The sequence below is a fragment of the Echeneis naucrates genome, chromosome 21 (assembly GCF_900963305.1).
Source record: "Echeneis naucrates chromosome 21, fEcheNa1.1, whole genome shotgun sequence".
In the NCBI taxonomy this organism is placed as follows: Eukaryota; Metazoa; Chordata; class Actinopteri; order Carangiformes; family Echeneidae; genus Echeneis; species Echeneis naucrates.
In genome coordinates this window covers 8,378,643-8,392,087 of record NC_042531.1, presented here as the reverse complement: position 1 = coordinate 8,392,087, position 13,445 = coordinate 8,378,643, and the positions used below count along the sequence as shown (strand labels likewise).

Below are 13,445 nucleotides of genomic sequence, written 5' to 3'. Positions count from 1 at the left end.
CTCCTCAGGATTCCCATACAAAAAAGACAAATAGACTAGCTCCGGAGGGTGGCCCCCTGAGGGACGTCTCCATTCACAGTCAGTCTGTTGTGGAAGCTTCAGTTGTTTTGTTTTTTATTTTGTTCTTTAAATTTGATGTATTGTCAATATAACCGGCATTGGATCTAAAGATTAGAATAAAGAACATGACAGATGTTTTTTTTTTTTCTAGATGAAAGATTAACAGACTCACTGTGTTGCTTTTGCATCGGCCTGTTTTCACTAGTTAACATAAACTAAAATAAATAGTGCACGCTTTTTTATATTTGTAGAATTGGAATGAACGCTGTTTTTTTGGCGTTGAATTTAGAGCAGCAGGAAAATCACAAACATGGTTTGTTCTTTAGCCTTGTTTGAGCCTTCAAGCTGGTGAATGATTAGCAGAAATAATGTCCCTGTCACCCTTAATCACATTAAAACGTGGTTAACATTTAATTTTTCCCACTTGATATGCAAAAATTTCCACTTGATTTGCGGCAAAGGCCATTGGAATTCCATTATAAAAAGAATAAAAATTTCAGGCATCATTTGTTCAGAGAGGGATATCAAGACCAGAAAGTGCTGAATCTTTCTATTAACTTAGTTCTGAGAGATGGCGTTCAATGCTGGGACACAATGGGTGACTGACATGACACACACACACACACACACACAATACATTTCTTATTGGATTTTTTTGTGTATCTCAGATTTGGAAAACATAAAAAACATCAGCATGCTTTGACTATAGATTTTCTAAATTTAAGTTTTCTTTTAAGATGTCACTAATAAGCAGCAGCCAACACGCGTGCCATTAAAAAAAGAAAAAGAAAAAAAGTCATGCCTGTTTCTGACATTGAGCAGACTTTATGGTAAACAGGCCTTGATTTATCAAAACAAAACACTTTTATTTTCACTTCAATACAGATTTAAATGATTGCCCTTTTGTAATTTAGACTTTCATAAATGACGAAGACAACAAGAAGATGAAAAAAATGTCTGTGGCATCTTTTACATAAACATTTCACCCAATTTACACAAACTTTTGCACAAATAATTGGAAAGGATATAAATACAAATTGCACGGTGGCAGCGGTGAAGTTGACAGAATTGGTTTTGGGAGTCATGTTGATGGAGCATCAAAGCTCTTAATTGACAGTGCTTTGTTTCTGGAGTTGAGAGAAGGGGGAGTTTCATGTTCCTTTGGCAAGGTGTTTGTCTGGTCCTGTGTCACTCAGTGAGGGACCCCGAGACCCTCGTGCTCATTTGCAGCTCACGTTCTCCGTCTCGGCTTCACATTATTAAAATCATCCCTCAGCCATCTACCAAGAGCCTCTTTGTTACTTGGCTGCCTTGGCTCAGCTCTGTCAAGTCTTCACCAATTACAGTCTCAGGTACAATGGTCTATTCAAAGGATCACAGCCCTTGACTGGTGTGGAGAGAGTGATTTGTGAATCATTATTCAGCCGCCTGTAGGGAACGCAATACCTGAGGAATGCAAATAACGTGCCACCAAATAGACAGCTGTGCTGCTAAAAGTGACAAACTACAGCTGTTATTATCTCAGATTGGATTTTTTCCCCTCTCGGCACGCCTGCCATCTCCAGTGTTTTCAGGTTTGCGGCTTTGCCTAAATGTGTTTTATTTTTCTGTCCTTTGTTGGAGAGACATCGGCTACCACCTTATTGCAGCGGTAGTCAAACATCAACTCAGCATATATAGCGCGCGCAGAAAGGGAAATATGAGGTTACGGCTCTTAATAGATGTGCGTCTGAACAGACTGACAAACTGGGATATGGGACATTTAAAATGTACCCTGTAGTGTTATTGCAGTTTGTTGGGGAAAAACATCCAATCAAATCAAAACTGTGCTCTTCCTGCTCTCATATATTGTATATTGATAATCATTAGGTGGGAGCAGTGATATGGTGATAAAGCAGTGACATTGTTATTGGAATAGATGTGGTATTGAGGTGGTCAGGTTCCTCCCAGTCTTTGATTGTTATGGGCTTTAAACAGGAAACTAGGATTACAGATAATGACAGGGACCCCATGGAATCAATCCAGCCTAGGAGCTCTGTCAGGGCCGCTGTGTGAAAATGGATTTGTGTGATGCTGTTGTTTGAGATCTGTCCAATCCCAGCCTGAGAGCTTTTGCAGCTAATCTCATAATTGCCCATAACCCCCTTATATTGTTCTGACTGCGAGTCACCATTAAGTGTAAGGATATCTTTGTCCTGCAATGTCCGGTGTCCTGCTGGACCAGAAGACAAAAAACCCAAAACAAAACTATAATTAAGTTAAGACTTAGTGTTTAACTGTTCTGATCCCTCCAGGCCTCGGACACTCAGCAGGTGAATGCCTTTTTTATTTTTATTTTTATTTCTTCCATATTTGAAATTTGGCAAAGCAGCAGTGTGTTTGTTCTGTCGAGCAAAGGAACTCGGTACGTTTCATTGAGTGCAATTCTAATGCATCCATAGTTCATGTTTGTATTAAGTTCTTGATTTTCTATCATTCAAATATAAAGCTGCCCTCTAAAACAAAGCATTGTCTTGGCATAAAGTCATCTAGCCTGAAATCTAGTCCTCAAAACCTTATTTGTAATCTAAAAGTGCATTAAGAATATTCAAACTTTTTTCTTTTTCAAATATTTTTATACTTTGTATGTAGGAATGTGTCATTGTTTGTTGATTCAAGATGCAGGCATCCTTTTCAATAACATTTGTCATAAGTAAGTGATTTAAAAAAAAAAAAAAACTTAATATCTTTCCTTCAGTTCCAGATTTTTGGGAAAATAAGCCTAATAAGCCAGAATCTGCAAAATAAACCACGAATAAGGTGGTGGCATTTATTTTCTCTTTGTCCAACCATCATTAAAATTTAGTTTACTCATTAAATTACCGGGAGTTATAATCCTTGCACCTGTGATACTTTTGCTAAAATTTCCAATAATAATATACGTTTACTTTAATAAGTCTAGGAATACAAAATGTGAATTTAAGATTAAATAAGTGATTGTTGTGGTATAATTTTCACTTCCTAACGGATCTAAATACTTTTTCCAAAGCCAGATTAAATCTTTGAATCTGCTGAGAGCACATGTGGAATCAAACATTCAGTTGGGAACTTTTAGGAAACGCAAGTCAAACTCCGTTGAAGAAATGCCACCGTTGGAGTGCCGTCTCCTGCAAACACTCTCAATATGTTCAGCTCTTCTCATAAATATGCATGCACCAGTAGATAACAAATACTTTTATGTTAATCAAGTCTTCAAACAAGTTTGGTTTCTTTTATTTTTCCTTTTTCCAATTTTTTTTTTTTTCTTTTTTAAATACCAGGCTGGTGAAAATCAAGGAGTGGGTGGACAGTAATGACCCCGGAGCCTTGGTCATCCCCTTCAGTGGCAGCCTGGAGAGCCAGCTACAGGACATGAGTGAAGAGGAGAGGCAGAAGTACTGCACGGAGCACAAGACGCAGAGGTTAATTAGCATTCAGTCTCCCCACACTTTATTATCAGCTGTGTCCTCCATGCACTCCTTTAATTGCATGTGCTGATAGAATAATAAATGGCAGAGTAATTACCATTATAAAGCAAAGGATCCCTCTTCTTACTGAACAACTCAGTCAAAGGGTTTTCCTCTAAATTAAGTTTTTAACTGTCATCTGTCATCTGTAGGTATAATTATAACTTGGGCATTTTGGGTTTATTGTTCTCGTGTGAAAACCTCTATGGAGAGAAAAATTGTGACAGCAGATTTTTTTTTTTTTCTCTCAGTGCAGAACGAGGCATCGAGTTGAATTCTTAAAAATGCTAAATGGGTCTACAGGCTTTCTAATTAATCAAAGAAACCAATGGAGAGTTGAATGTCTTATGTGAAATGAAGTGACCCATCTTATTCACTTAATGAGTTTATATTGGAATGAATGGGGCCTTGCTACTGAAGTGAACTTTGTCTAGGCATCACTGGCGATAAAGAATACTTAAACAATTCAGATCCTTCCTTTGTTTTAAACTGAAATCTCTCTCCACCAGCTCCCTGATCAAAATCATCAAGACAGGCTACGCTGCCCTGCAGCTGGAGTACTTCTTCACCGCTGGACCAGATGAGGTCCGTGCATGGACCATTCGGGTAAGAAGCAGCCGCCTGCTGTGCACATACATGAGGGTTAGGGGTCTGTACCACACACACACACACACACACACACACACACACACACACACACACACACACACACACACACACACACACACACCCATGTTCCACTCTGCTGGTACCCTCACTGATATCACACATTTTCAACTTGGTTTCAACTTGTCATGGTTGTGCTTTAGCTAGTCATTACAGGCCAAGGATAACTTCAATTACTGGTGAGCTGCTGAACAGTGAAAGTGGGGGCTACATTGATTGAGGAGGGCAACAATTGATTTTGCCCATTACGTCCATGAGAATGTTTCCATCCCGTGCAGATCTGCCTGCCCTCCTCCTGCCGCTGGAGATAAGGAGCCTGTGCATTGTGCCTGCCTAATCTGTGTGACGGAGGTTGTCTGTGCCAAAATTGATGTCGCTTTTCATTCAACTGTTTGTGGGCCTTGCTGGGGGCTCCTCCCTCCCTGTGTGTCTCAGTTTACTGAGCCCGGCCTGCCAAGAGCTTTGGATCGTAGGACTTACATCAATACAGATGTTGGCTTTGCATGCGGTTATTGTAGATAGGATTAAGTGCAGATATAATAGCGTACTTAAGCAGCCAGGTGATATATATTATAAATCATGTAGACAGTTTAATGCAGGGTAGTAACTTTTTCAAAAACCTTTAAAAAAAAAATATATATATATATATATATATTTTTTTTTTTGCATCCTCTTGTTCTCAATCACATCTATTCTGTCATTCCATTTGAGTTTTCAAGGTGTTAAATTTTAAATCAAACTTTTACAATGCAGAACCATTTCAATCCTAACATAACTTGGAGGGCAATTTTCAAAAGCAAATTTCAAAGTTCGAACTTATTGCTAAGCAGATCAATAACGTTTTGTTCCCTGAATGCGAGCCTCTTTGCTGTTCTCATTTTACTGACAAATAGTGAGAACATTTTTCAGATTCTCTGATAAGATATTTTCAGTATCTTTGTTGAATAGAGTTCTTTTTAACATACGATTCATTGGAAGCAGGAAGCATTCCTTGGAGCTAGGCAAACGTCTTCTGGAGGGGGTTTCCAGTCATACGACTATTACAGATAATGCTTAAAAATATCTCAAACTGAAATGACTTATCAAGTCCAATGAGCTACAATAAATTGCCAGATTATTAGATACAGCGAATCAAAACCAGCACTGCCTGATAAAATAGTTCTGCAGTAGACCCTGCTGTTGATTATTCTGTGCAGTCCCTGCATATGCTGTGGTGCTGTTGACAAACTGAACAAGCCCACAAAATGCATTTTCCCAAAAACTTCAACACCTCTAGCGAACTACTTCAGCAAAAACATCATGACCTTCATGATGAACTGTTGCAGGACACACTGATTTTTTTTTTTTCTACAAAAGAAAATTTGAATCTGAAGAGCTAGCATTAGCTTCTAAAATAAGTACACGTATGAATCAGTTTGTTATGCTGATTTAATATGTGACGCAGTAAGAATGGGAATCATGGATGACTATAGATACAAGACTGATGATATATGTATAAATGTAGCTTAGCAGCGAATGAATGTGCACACTCTGTTCAGCTAAAAGCTGCAGAGCGTGGTAAACAGTTCAACACCGAAACTAAACGCTGAATAATTTCATTTCTTTTTCTCCAGGCATAAACTGCTGTATAATAGAGGCTGTGGTGAACAACTACAGCTTGAATATGACAGAATACGACACCAATTTCGATTGGCCACAAAAACAAAGCACAGTTTAAAACACGTTTTTCCTCCGTATAAATCCCACTGAGATATATTAACTGCATTTAGAAATTACCTAGCAAACATTTGAGTGTTTTTTTTTTTTTGGAAGACTATTTCTGGACCTGGTTTTGCTTTAAAAACGGGTGAAAAAAACAGACAGTAATTTAAGGAAGCACAAGTGAAGGGAATTGCAGGCAACAAAATCTCTTTTCAGAAATGAACACAAGATATTGCACTTATACAATCTGAGCCTCAGACCACCTGCCAACAGAATACACCATGCTGATGCTTTAGACAACTGTTCACACTTTGATCAGAAATGCAACAGTCCTGGTTCATTCAAAGTAAACACAACCTGCTCTTATTATACGTTACTTTATCTTAATATTTAAAAAAAAAAAAAAAAATTGCTGTGGTTGATAGGAAACACATGCAAACAAAGACTTTGGTAAATAATTTTGTGTGCAGGCCAGAGGGGACGGTGAGCTCACTCCCTCTGCTTTAACACAGGACAAATTACAGTTATAGTCAGATGACATCACCGCGTTTGTACGCCGCATCGTCTCAGCATGACTGATGTGCTCGCTATTTACAAAAAAAGTCTTGCAACACTTCAAAGGCATCCACAAAAACATGCCTGTCCTCCTCGGCATAACTGATTACAGCCAGCCTTGATTGTGTGTGAGGGGCATTTAGTCAGGTAAGCATCAGTGAGTAACTATATTAAGCCAATACATCTTGCATTGTAAAAACTACACTCAGTAATGTCGTGTTCCTAAGTCCTTTAACATGCTTTATTAGGCAGCCTCGAGGTGACCATTATCTATCAGCCTGCTCTGCATAGCTCTTAACTAGGACAATGTGGATCTCTTGTAATGCACCATATGAAAAAAATCCCTCCCCTAATCTATTTTTCTCCAGATAGACAAACCTTGATGCTGATTAATGGTAGTTAAACTCACAAGCACTCCGTCAATGAGATTGCAAAGAGATGGTAATGTATTAGAGTCATTAAATACGCATCATTCTTTTGGCATGAAATATGTTGACCCCAACCTGATTATATACATAATTAAAACTGCTCAACAGTTCCTGAGCACAGCGCTGCAGAGCAGAGAGAGAACAAGCAGGTTCGACAGGCAGGAGTCATAATGATACACAGCAGCCATGTCACTTATTTGGGTCATTTGTCATTTCTGGCCAGCACTATTTCAGTGCATATAAATTGCATATTTTGTAAGTCACCAATTGTGTCTTGAAGTGTTAAAGAGGATTTAGACTGCTAAGAATTAGTTTAACCAATAAATTTTTATTTTGTGCTTCTTAAATTGGTTTGAAATAACTACAGGGGTGTGTTTTAATGTATATTTTGAAGATAAAATCATTATACTTTTTTTTTTTTTTTTTTTTTTAATTTTCACATGGTCCGTCACTGCAGCCCTGAATCTATCGATATACAATTACAAATAATGAAATGTTTGGATATAAATGACCAAACTCTGGAGCATCACAGGAATAAGACCTGATGCAGTGAGGTCTGCACACCCCTGGCCTCTCACTGCAACACCAGGTCTTCTTGCTGTCATGACTAGAGAGCCGAGCAGCGACCCACAATGAGGCAAGATTGCTTGGACAGAAATCAATACCACCACGGAATGGGAATCAGAAGGCATTGATAGCACTGCTAGGTCCTTATCGGTGTCCAGGCCGCCCTAGCAGGGCACAGCTGAGTGGAAAGCTATCCAGAAATCAGGACTGAGGCAAGAATACCCCCGACTGAAAACACCCCAGAGTGATGCTCACAACACTATCACCCTATCAAACACGATGTCGTTCGCATGCTGCAATCCATCTTCTCCAAAACAATTCATTCGTCCTCTCTTTTCCTTCCTTGTGACAGAAAGGAACTAAGGCTCCACAGGCTGCGGGGAAGATCCACACAGACTTTGAGAAGGGCTTCATTATGGCGGAAGTAATGAAATTCCAGGATTTTAAAGAGGAAGGCAGCGAAAGCGCTGTCAAGGTGAGCAGTCAGGGTGCCGGAGGAGATGAGGGGAAGTCTCCTGTGATCAGTGAAGCTGACAGTCACCACACAGCTCCTACTACAAACTGCTCTTCACCTTTACTCAGGGGAAGAAATTACTGCACACACTCCAGCACCACTCCTGACAAGCCAGCTGATTCTGGCTCTAAACACTTCCATTCTGCTCCAGCTGTGCATATCTTTATCACAATGTGTCTTAACTGGCTGATGGTAGTTCTTGCTCTGGGCTTTGCAAAGTTGCTCACAGGTAGCGCTTCTTCACCTCTCCAGGCATTTTATCAGATCTATAGAGTGCACTGTTAGCTCAGTGCTCTCTGTTGCCAAATCCACAAGCCACTGCAGGCATGTGACAGTGATATAAAACGGCAAGTTAAATAAAGTGTGAAATTCCTCAAATAAGGACTGTTTCATGGATGGGTAGCACACAAATGTGACTTGCATATCTTATTTTTTGACGATGGCCAGTGTTTGTTTTGACCTTTTAACTGGGCTGGGGGCTGATGTGTGCATACTCCTGTCAAATGTAATAACTGATTTCATGGTGAATTTGTGAAGACAATAACTGGGTACCAACTACTGCAGGTACTTTGCAAAAGGTTTCAAAATGCTTTTCTTCCCTGCAACAAGCATTGTTTTAGGATTGCCATCAATTCAGTGACAGCTGTAATTAAAGGTACAGAGCTAATAATCAGTTAATCAAAACCACAGAGTGGCTTTATTTAATGTAATTAAAATGTATTTTCTGTCCACACACATTATTAGATTTAATTCCTACTTGTCTGAATTAAACCTGAAGTTAACCTTGCTGTATGTGACGTTTGTAAGTCGCAGCTGTAAGCCACTATCACCACCATCAACTCCATGTGTCCACTTTCAGAGTGCAATCATGGTGACAACACAAGGACCTGCAGGGACCAATGTGGAAAGGATTCACCATGAAAACATTTAAATCTCCTCACTATTCAGGTTTTTTTTTAATAATCCTTTAATATTTAATGCAGCAGCAGTGTATTGTCCCCACCCCTCATAAGCTGCAAACAGAGGGTGAAATGTGACGGTCCCTGGGGTGTTTCACTATTGTTATCCGAGGTTGAGATCTGAGTGTCAGGTCCTTACTGCATGCTCTTTTACTAATCCCTTTTTGAGCCTCATAAGAACATGAAGCGTTTCTGACTGTGGCATTAAGGTCCACGCTATTTAATGCCAGTTGTGGGAATAGGCTGTATGAATAGGGTTGGTGTACGAGGATATCACATTATTAGTAATCATATCTGCTTAAGCCAAGCTTGCTGCTCCAGATGGCTGCTTTCAAGTGCAAATGAACCAGTTAGACATGTCTGGTTTAATACATACTCAGGAATCACAAATAGCCATTGATTCCCCCCCCGTCTCCCTCTCCATCCAGTGTTTCTGGTGGTATTGAGCTTGGATTAAATGGTCTCCTGAGCCTTTAAAGGGACATTGATTCTTCTAATTAATTGTCCGCTGTGCAGAACCAGAATGCATAAACCTGTCCGTATTAGCACTTCAAGTCAATTATTTTGAGTTTGCCGGGAAGGAGAACAAACACTTACTGTATACTAAAGAAATGTTAGAACTTATTTTGTTTCCTTGACAAGTTTGATAGTGCTGTAATCAAAGACTTATTAACATTATTGCTTGTGTACATGAAACCGCAATGGGCAGAAGAGAGGATTATTCACTCAGTGGGAATTCAGGAACCCCTGTGTGTGTGTGTGTGTGTGTGTGTGTGTGAGAGAGAGAATGTGTGACTGTCTGGAGACAAAATGACATTTGTAATTACAGTTTTTCTAATATGTGTTGTAATCTATATTCAGAATGATGCTAATTGTTTAACAGCTAGTGTGACTATATAAGAGAATGTAACCTGAACTTTATACAACGTTTGGTTTGTTTTTTTGGTTGTGAGTTTTTACTTAAATTTGTTTTTCATTATGTTACAGGCAGCAGGGAAATACAGACAACAGGGCAGAAACTACACTGTTGAGGATGGAGACATCATCTTTTTCAAATTTAACACACCAAATGCACCAAAGAAAAAGTGACACAAGAACAATCTGTTTGTTTACATAAATGACCGTATTGTTCCTCATTTTTGGGGCTGATACACACCGCCACTCGCTCACATTTTGTTTTCTGTCCTGTAGGATTGAAACCCCCCTCATGTGCCAAAGCACAGGTTCAGTAAACTCTGACAGCTTTGCTATTTAAGATCAGGATCGGCCCCCACTCCAAATTGTAGCAGCATTTGAAGGAGCATATTACTCTCCAGATACTTCATTAATCTCCATCACGGGTGCCAGCCCTGACACAGCTGACAGCGGGGACAATGCCACCTGCTCCTCTCCCCCTTCTGCAGATAATGCATGTTTTACAGTAGCCCAGATGTCTACACTCAATAAAACATTTGAAAAAAACAGTCTCTGTGTGTTTTGGGATGTCTGTATTGAGGGGGAAGCTGCATGGGGATGGTGATAGCAGTCCTGCCGACCACTGATTAGAGAATTAAAAGACACAGCTGACATTGACTGTAGCAGAGAGGGAACAATTATAATTAAATCTGTTAAGTGATGATGATTTTTTTGAAGGGCGCATACTGCATGCAGGTGTTTCGGCCAAAAGATTTGGTCAGTTTAAGTTATTTTTTGTTTGTCTTTTTACTTGATCTTTCAGTTCAGTTCACCTTCATTGTCCATATAACCTTTAAAAAATTTACTAAAATAGCAATTTCGTCATGTATACGGTTTACCTCAACAAAAAGGGCAAATACACACCTACCAAAAAAAGAGAGAAATATTCATTCAAATTATATTCCCAGAGCATTTTTTGTCCGCATTTCATGATATTCTGTGTAGTATGAAAATAGAAGTTGACACAATCCACAAGCACAACCAGAAAACGATTCCTGTTGTCAGAAGTAGTGTTTTTCTCGCCCCTATACTTTGTGTGTAAGTGTTTTTGAAACGTTTATGCTGATGGAATTGTATGGCTTCAGCCGCAGTGCTCCAAAGTAAGATTGTATTCTCCGTAGGAGTCCCAACAAAGAGCTCTAGATCAACAGTGCTTTGCTGAATATCTTGTAACCATTAAGACTGCAGAGAACAAAATGGCCTTTTGATGGGAACAAAAAAATTGAATAAAAATGGTCATTTTACAGAGATATTATTGCATATCCAAGTTTTGGATAGGATGTTTTGTGGTGCTGAGTCTGTCCTTGCAGTACAAAGCACAGTGTTTGTCATGGAAATAAGGTGGATTATAGTCTTTAAGGTTTCAGATCAGTGGCAAAATATAGGATGGTGTTTATTGTGGTTAGATGGAACGAAAGACAGAACGATGTGTGTATCAAATAACATTAAGTGTACTGCGCTTGGTAGCTTTAGCATTAACCACTGATTTTAATCACTTGAACAAATTTTCATGCAACAGATCAAGCCCTTGCTACCAACATTTATACATGCAGTCCTCTGTACAACAATGGGCTGTTTTTAGCCGACTGTTTTCTAAGTGAAACCATACGAATCCTCTGGAGAGCACAATAGGAGCTTGTGACCAAACTGTTTTTGCATACTTCTCTGGCTGGTGGTGATGTTGGCCAACCTAAAGCCCACACTGAAGATTATTTATCTGCTGTAGTCTCGAAACTCAGAGACAGACAAGTTGTTCCCAGTGGTCTGGGTCCTGGAGTATTTTGTTTTTCATAAAGAGACAATAAATCTTTTCAGGGTGAGTAATAAAGATATTTAGAATCACGCAGATGCTGTATAACAAAACACCATAACAAAGTCCCTTTTTCTGTGAGTGCGTCCTCAACGGGCTGTTTCGGGGTTTGATACCAATAATTTTTCTGTCATAGGAGCAGCGAGAAAAGATGACTTATAAACTCATTGGTTGTCCTTCCCTGCCAAACATCATGGAACAAATCTCAGACACAACCGGCAGTTACTGATGAAAACAAATTAGCATAAAAGTATTCAAAAGCATTACCATGGCACGTAGGTGGATTGTTAAAATTGGTAGATCCTCTCTGAGAAATAAACCGAGTCCGGGGATGTGGCAGATTGTCTGTTGGTACAAATATTCTGTCAGCGCCATCAGTCAAGTGGTGCCACTCTGCCCCGAGTCAAACCACAGCAGCATCAAACCAAGAAGGGCACGGAGTGGAAAGCTTCCTTTAAAAAAAAAAAAAAAACAACAAAAAAAGATGACAGCCTGTAGCTTTAAATCACATGTACACCAAAGGCCTTTGAAGAAGATTTTACAATACACATATAAATAACTGAGGCATTTTTCAGAGAATTAAATGTGTGCAAGGCGTTGTGTTGGGAAATATAATGGTTATTATAGATACATTGTATCATATTATTACAGAGAGGAAACAATCTCTATTTCGGATGACAATAAATGTGTTGCAATCTGTAATTATTGCCATTGTGAAACTCCTGTCCGACTCTGTGCTATGTACTGTACACAGAATAGACATGGAATCAATATAGAATCAGGATTTGACAAAAAATACCACTTCATATATGAAGATTTATGCAACAGTCCCCTCCTAATTCGTGCTGTGCTGTCATGACACAACTTTGAGCTTTGATTTGTTGCTGTCTCCATCAGAGTGATAACACATTGCCAATAAAATGTTGAAAGAAGGAACGCCTTAAACAGCTCATCGCCATCTGAAGCCATGTTTAAATCGTGACTTCAGGCTGTCTCTCTGTTGTAGTTGTTATTGCTGGAAAAATGGTATCTCTGTGCCGTGGTATTTTGTTTTGTTTGTTGGCATGTGTTAAGTGCAGGAAAATTACTTTCAAGCATTGGAATTGTTCAAAGTGTTTCTTCCTGCATATTATTTAATAAAAAAGTAAAATTTGTAAAAAAAACAAAACAAAAACAACAATACCTTGGTTGCACTGACTCATGCACACACAATACAAGTTCTATAGTCACATAGCATATCACACATGTTGTGTAACACCTCATACAGACACACATAATGTGTATTCACCCATATATTTATTCAGTGATTTTGACAGTGCCACACATTCTTGTAATAAACGCCACGCTTCACCCCACAAATCAGACCACAACCCATTTCATCGTAACATTGCATGTGCATGTGAATACATCTTTGTTATAAGCATTGTTTGAATGTTTCCTGATGATGAAGTGAACAGTGAACAGATCTGCCCTTGACTTTCAGCTGCTTGTACAGCAGTTCATTCTTGGTACCTGAGACAAAGAACAGTATGCTTGTTGCTGTCTGAAGTGCTTCAGAGTTGTCTAACACACATTTGATATTCCATCCACACTTCCCCATGTAGCACCAGTTTCAATTTTCTCTTTCAGGTCCCATTTACAGTGTCCCACAAGGTGCCTCCAGCAGGGCAGTTTCTCTCCGTGGGGTCAATCTTTCTTGGACTGGCCTTCACGAAAACAACTGTTAGTATGTTAATCTGAAATACC

The 13,445-nt window shown here is 39.2% G+C and overlaps 1 protein-coding gene across 4 annotated transcripts in view; it reads left to right on the top strand.

Annotated features, from left to right (window-relative positions):
• The window catches only part of LOC115062037 (obg-like ATPase 1), a 36,137-nt gene extending 26,023 nt beyond the window's left edge, over positions 1–10,114 (top strand). For all 4 annotated transcript variants that reach the window (XM_029530644.1, XM_029530647.1, XM_029530646.1 and 1 more), the window contains 4 exons: positions 3,360–3,500; positions 4,055–4,151; positions 7,815–7,937; positions 9,923–10,114. In XM_029530644.1, coding sequence (XP_029386504.1) covers positions 3,360–3,500; positions 4,055–4,151; positions 7,815–7,937; positions 9,923–10,024 — 463 coding nt within the window. In that variant the 3' untranslated portion in view covers positions 10,025–10,114. The remainder of the gene's footprint in view (positions 1–3,359; positions 3,501–4,054; positions 4,152–7,814; positions 7,938–9,922) is intronic.
• The last annotated feature ends 3,331 nt before the right edge of the window (positions 10,115–13,445 follow it).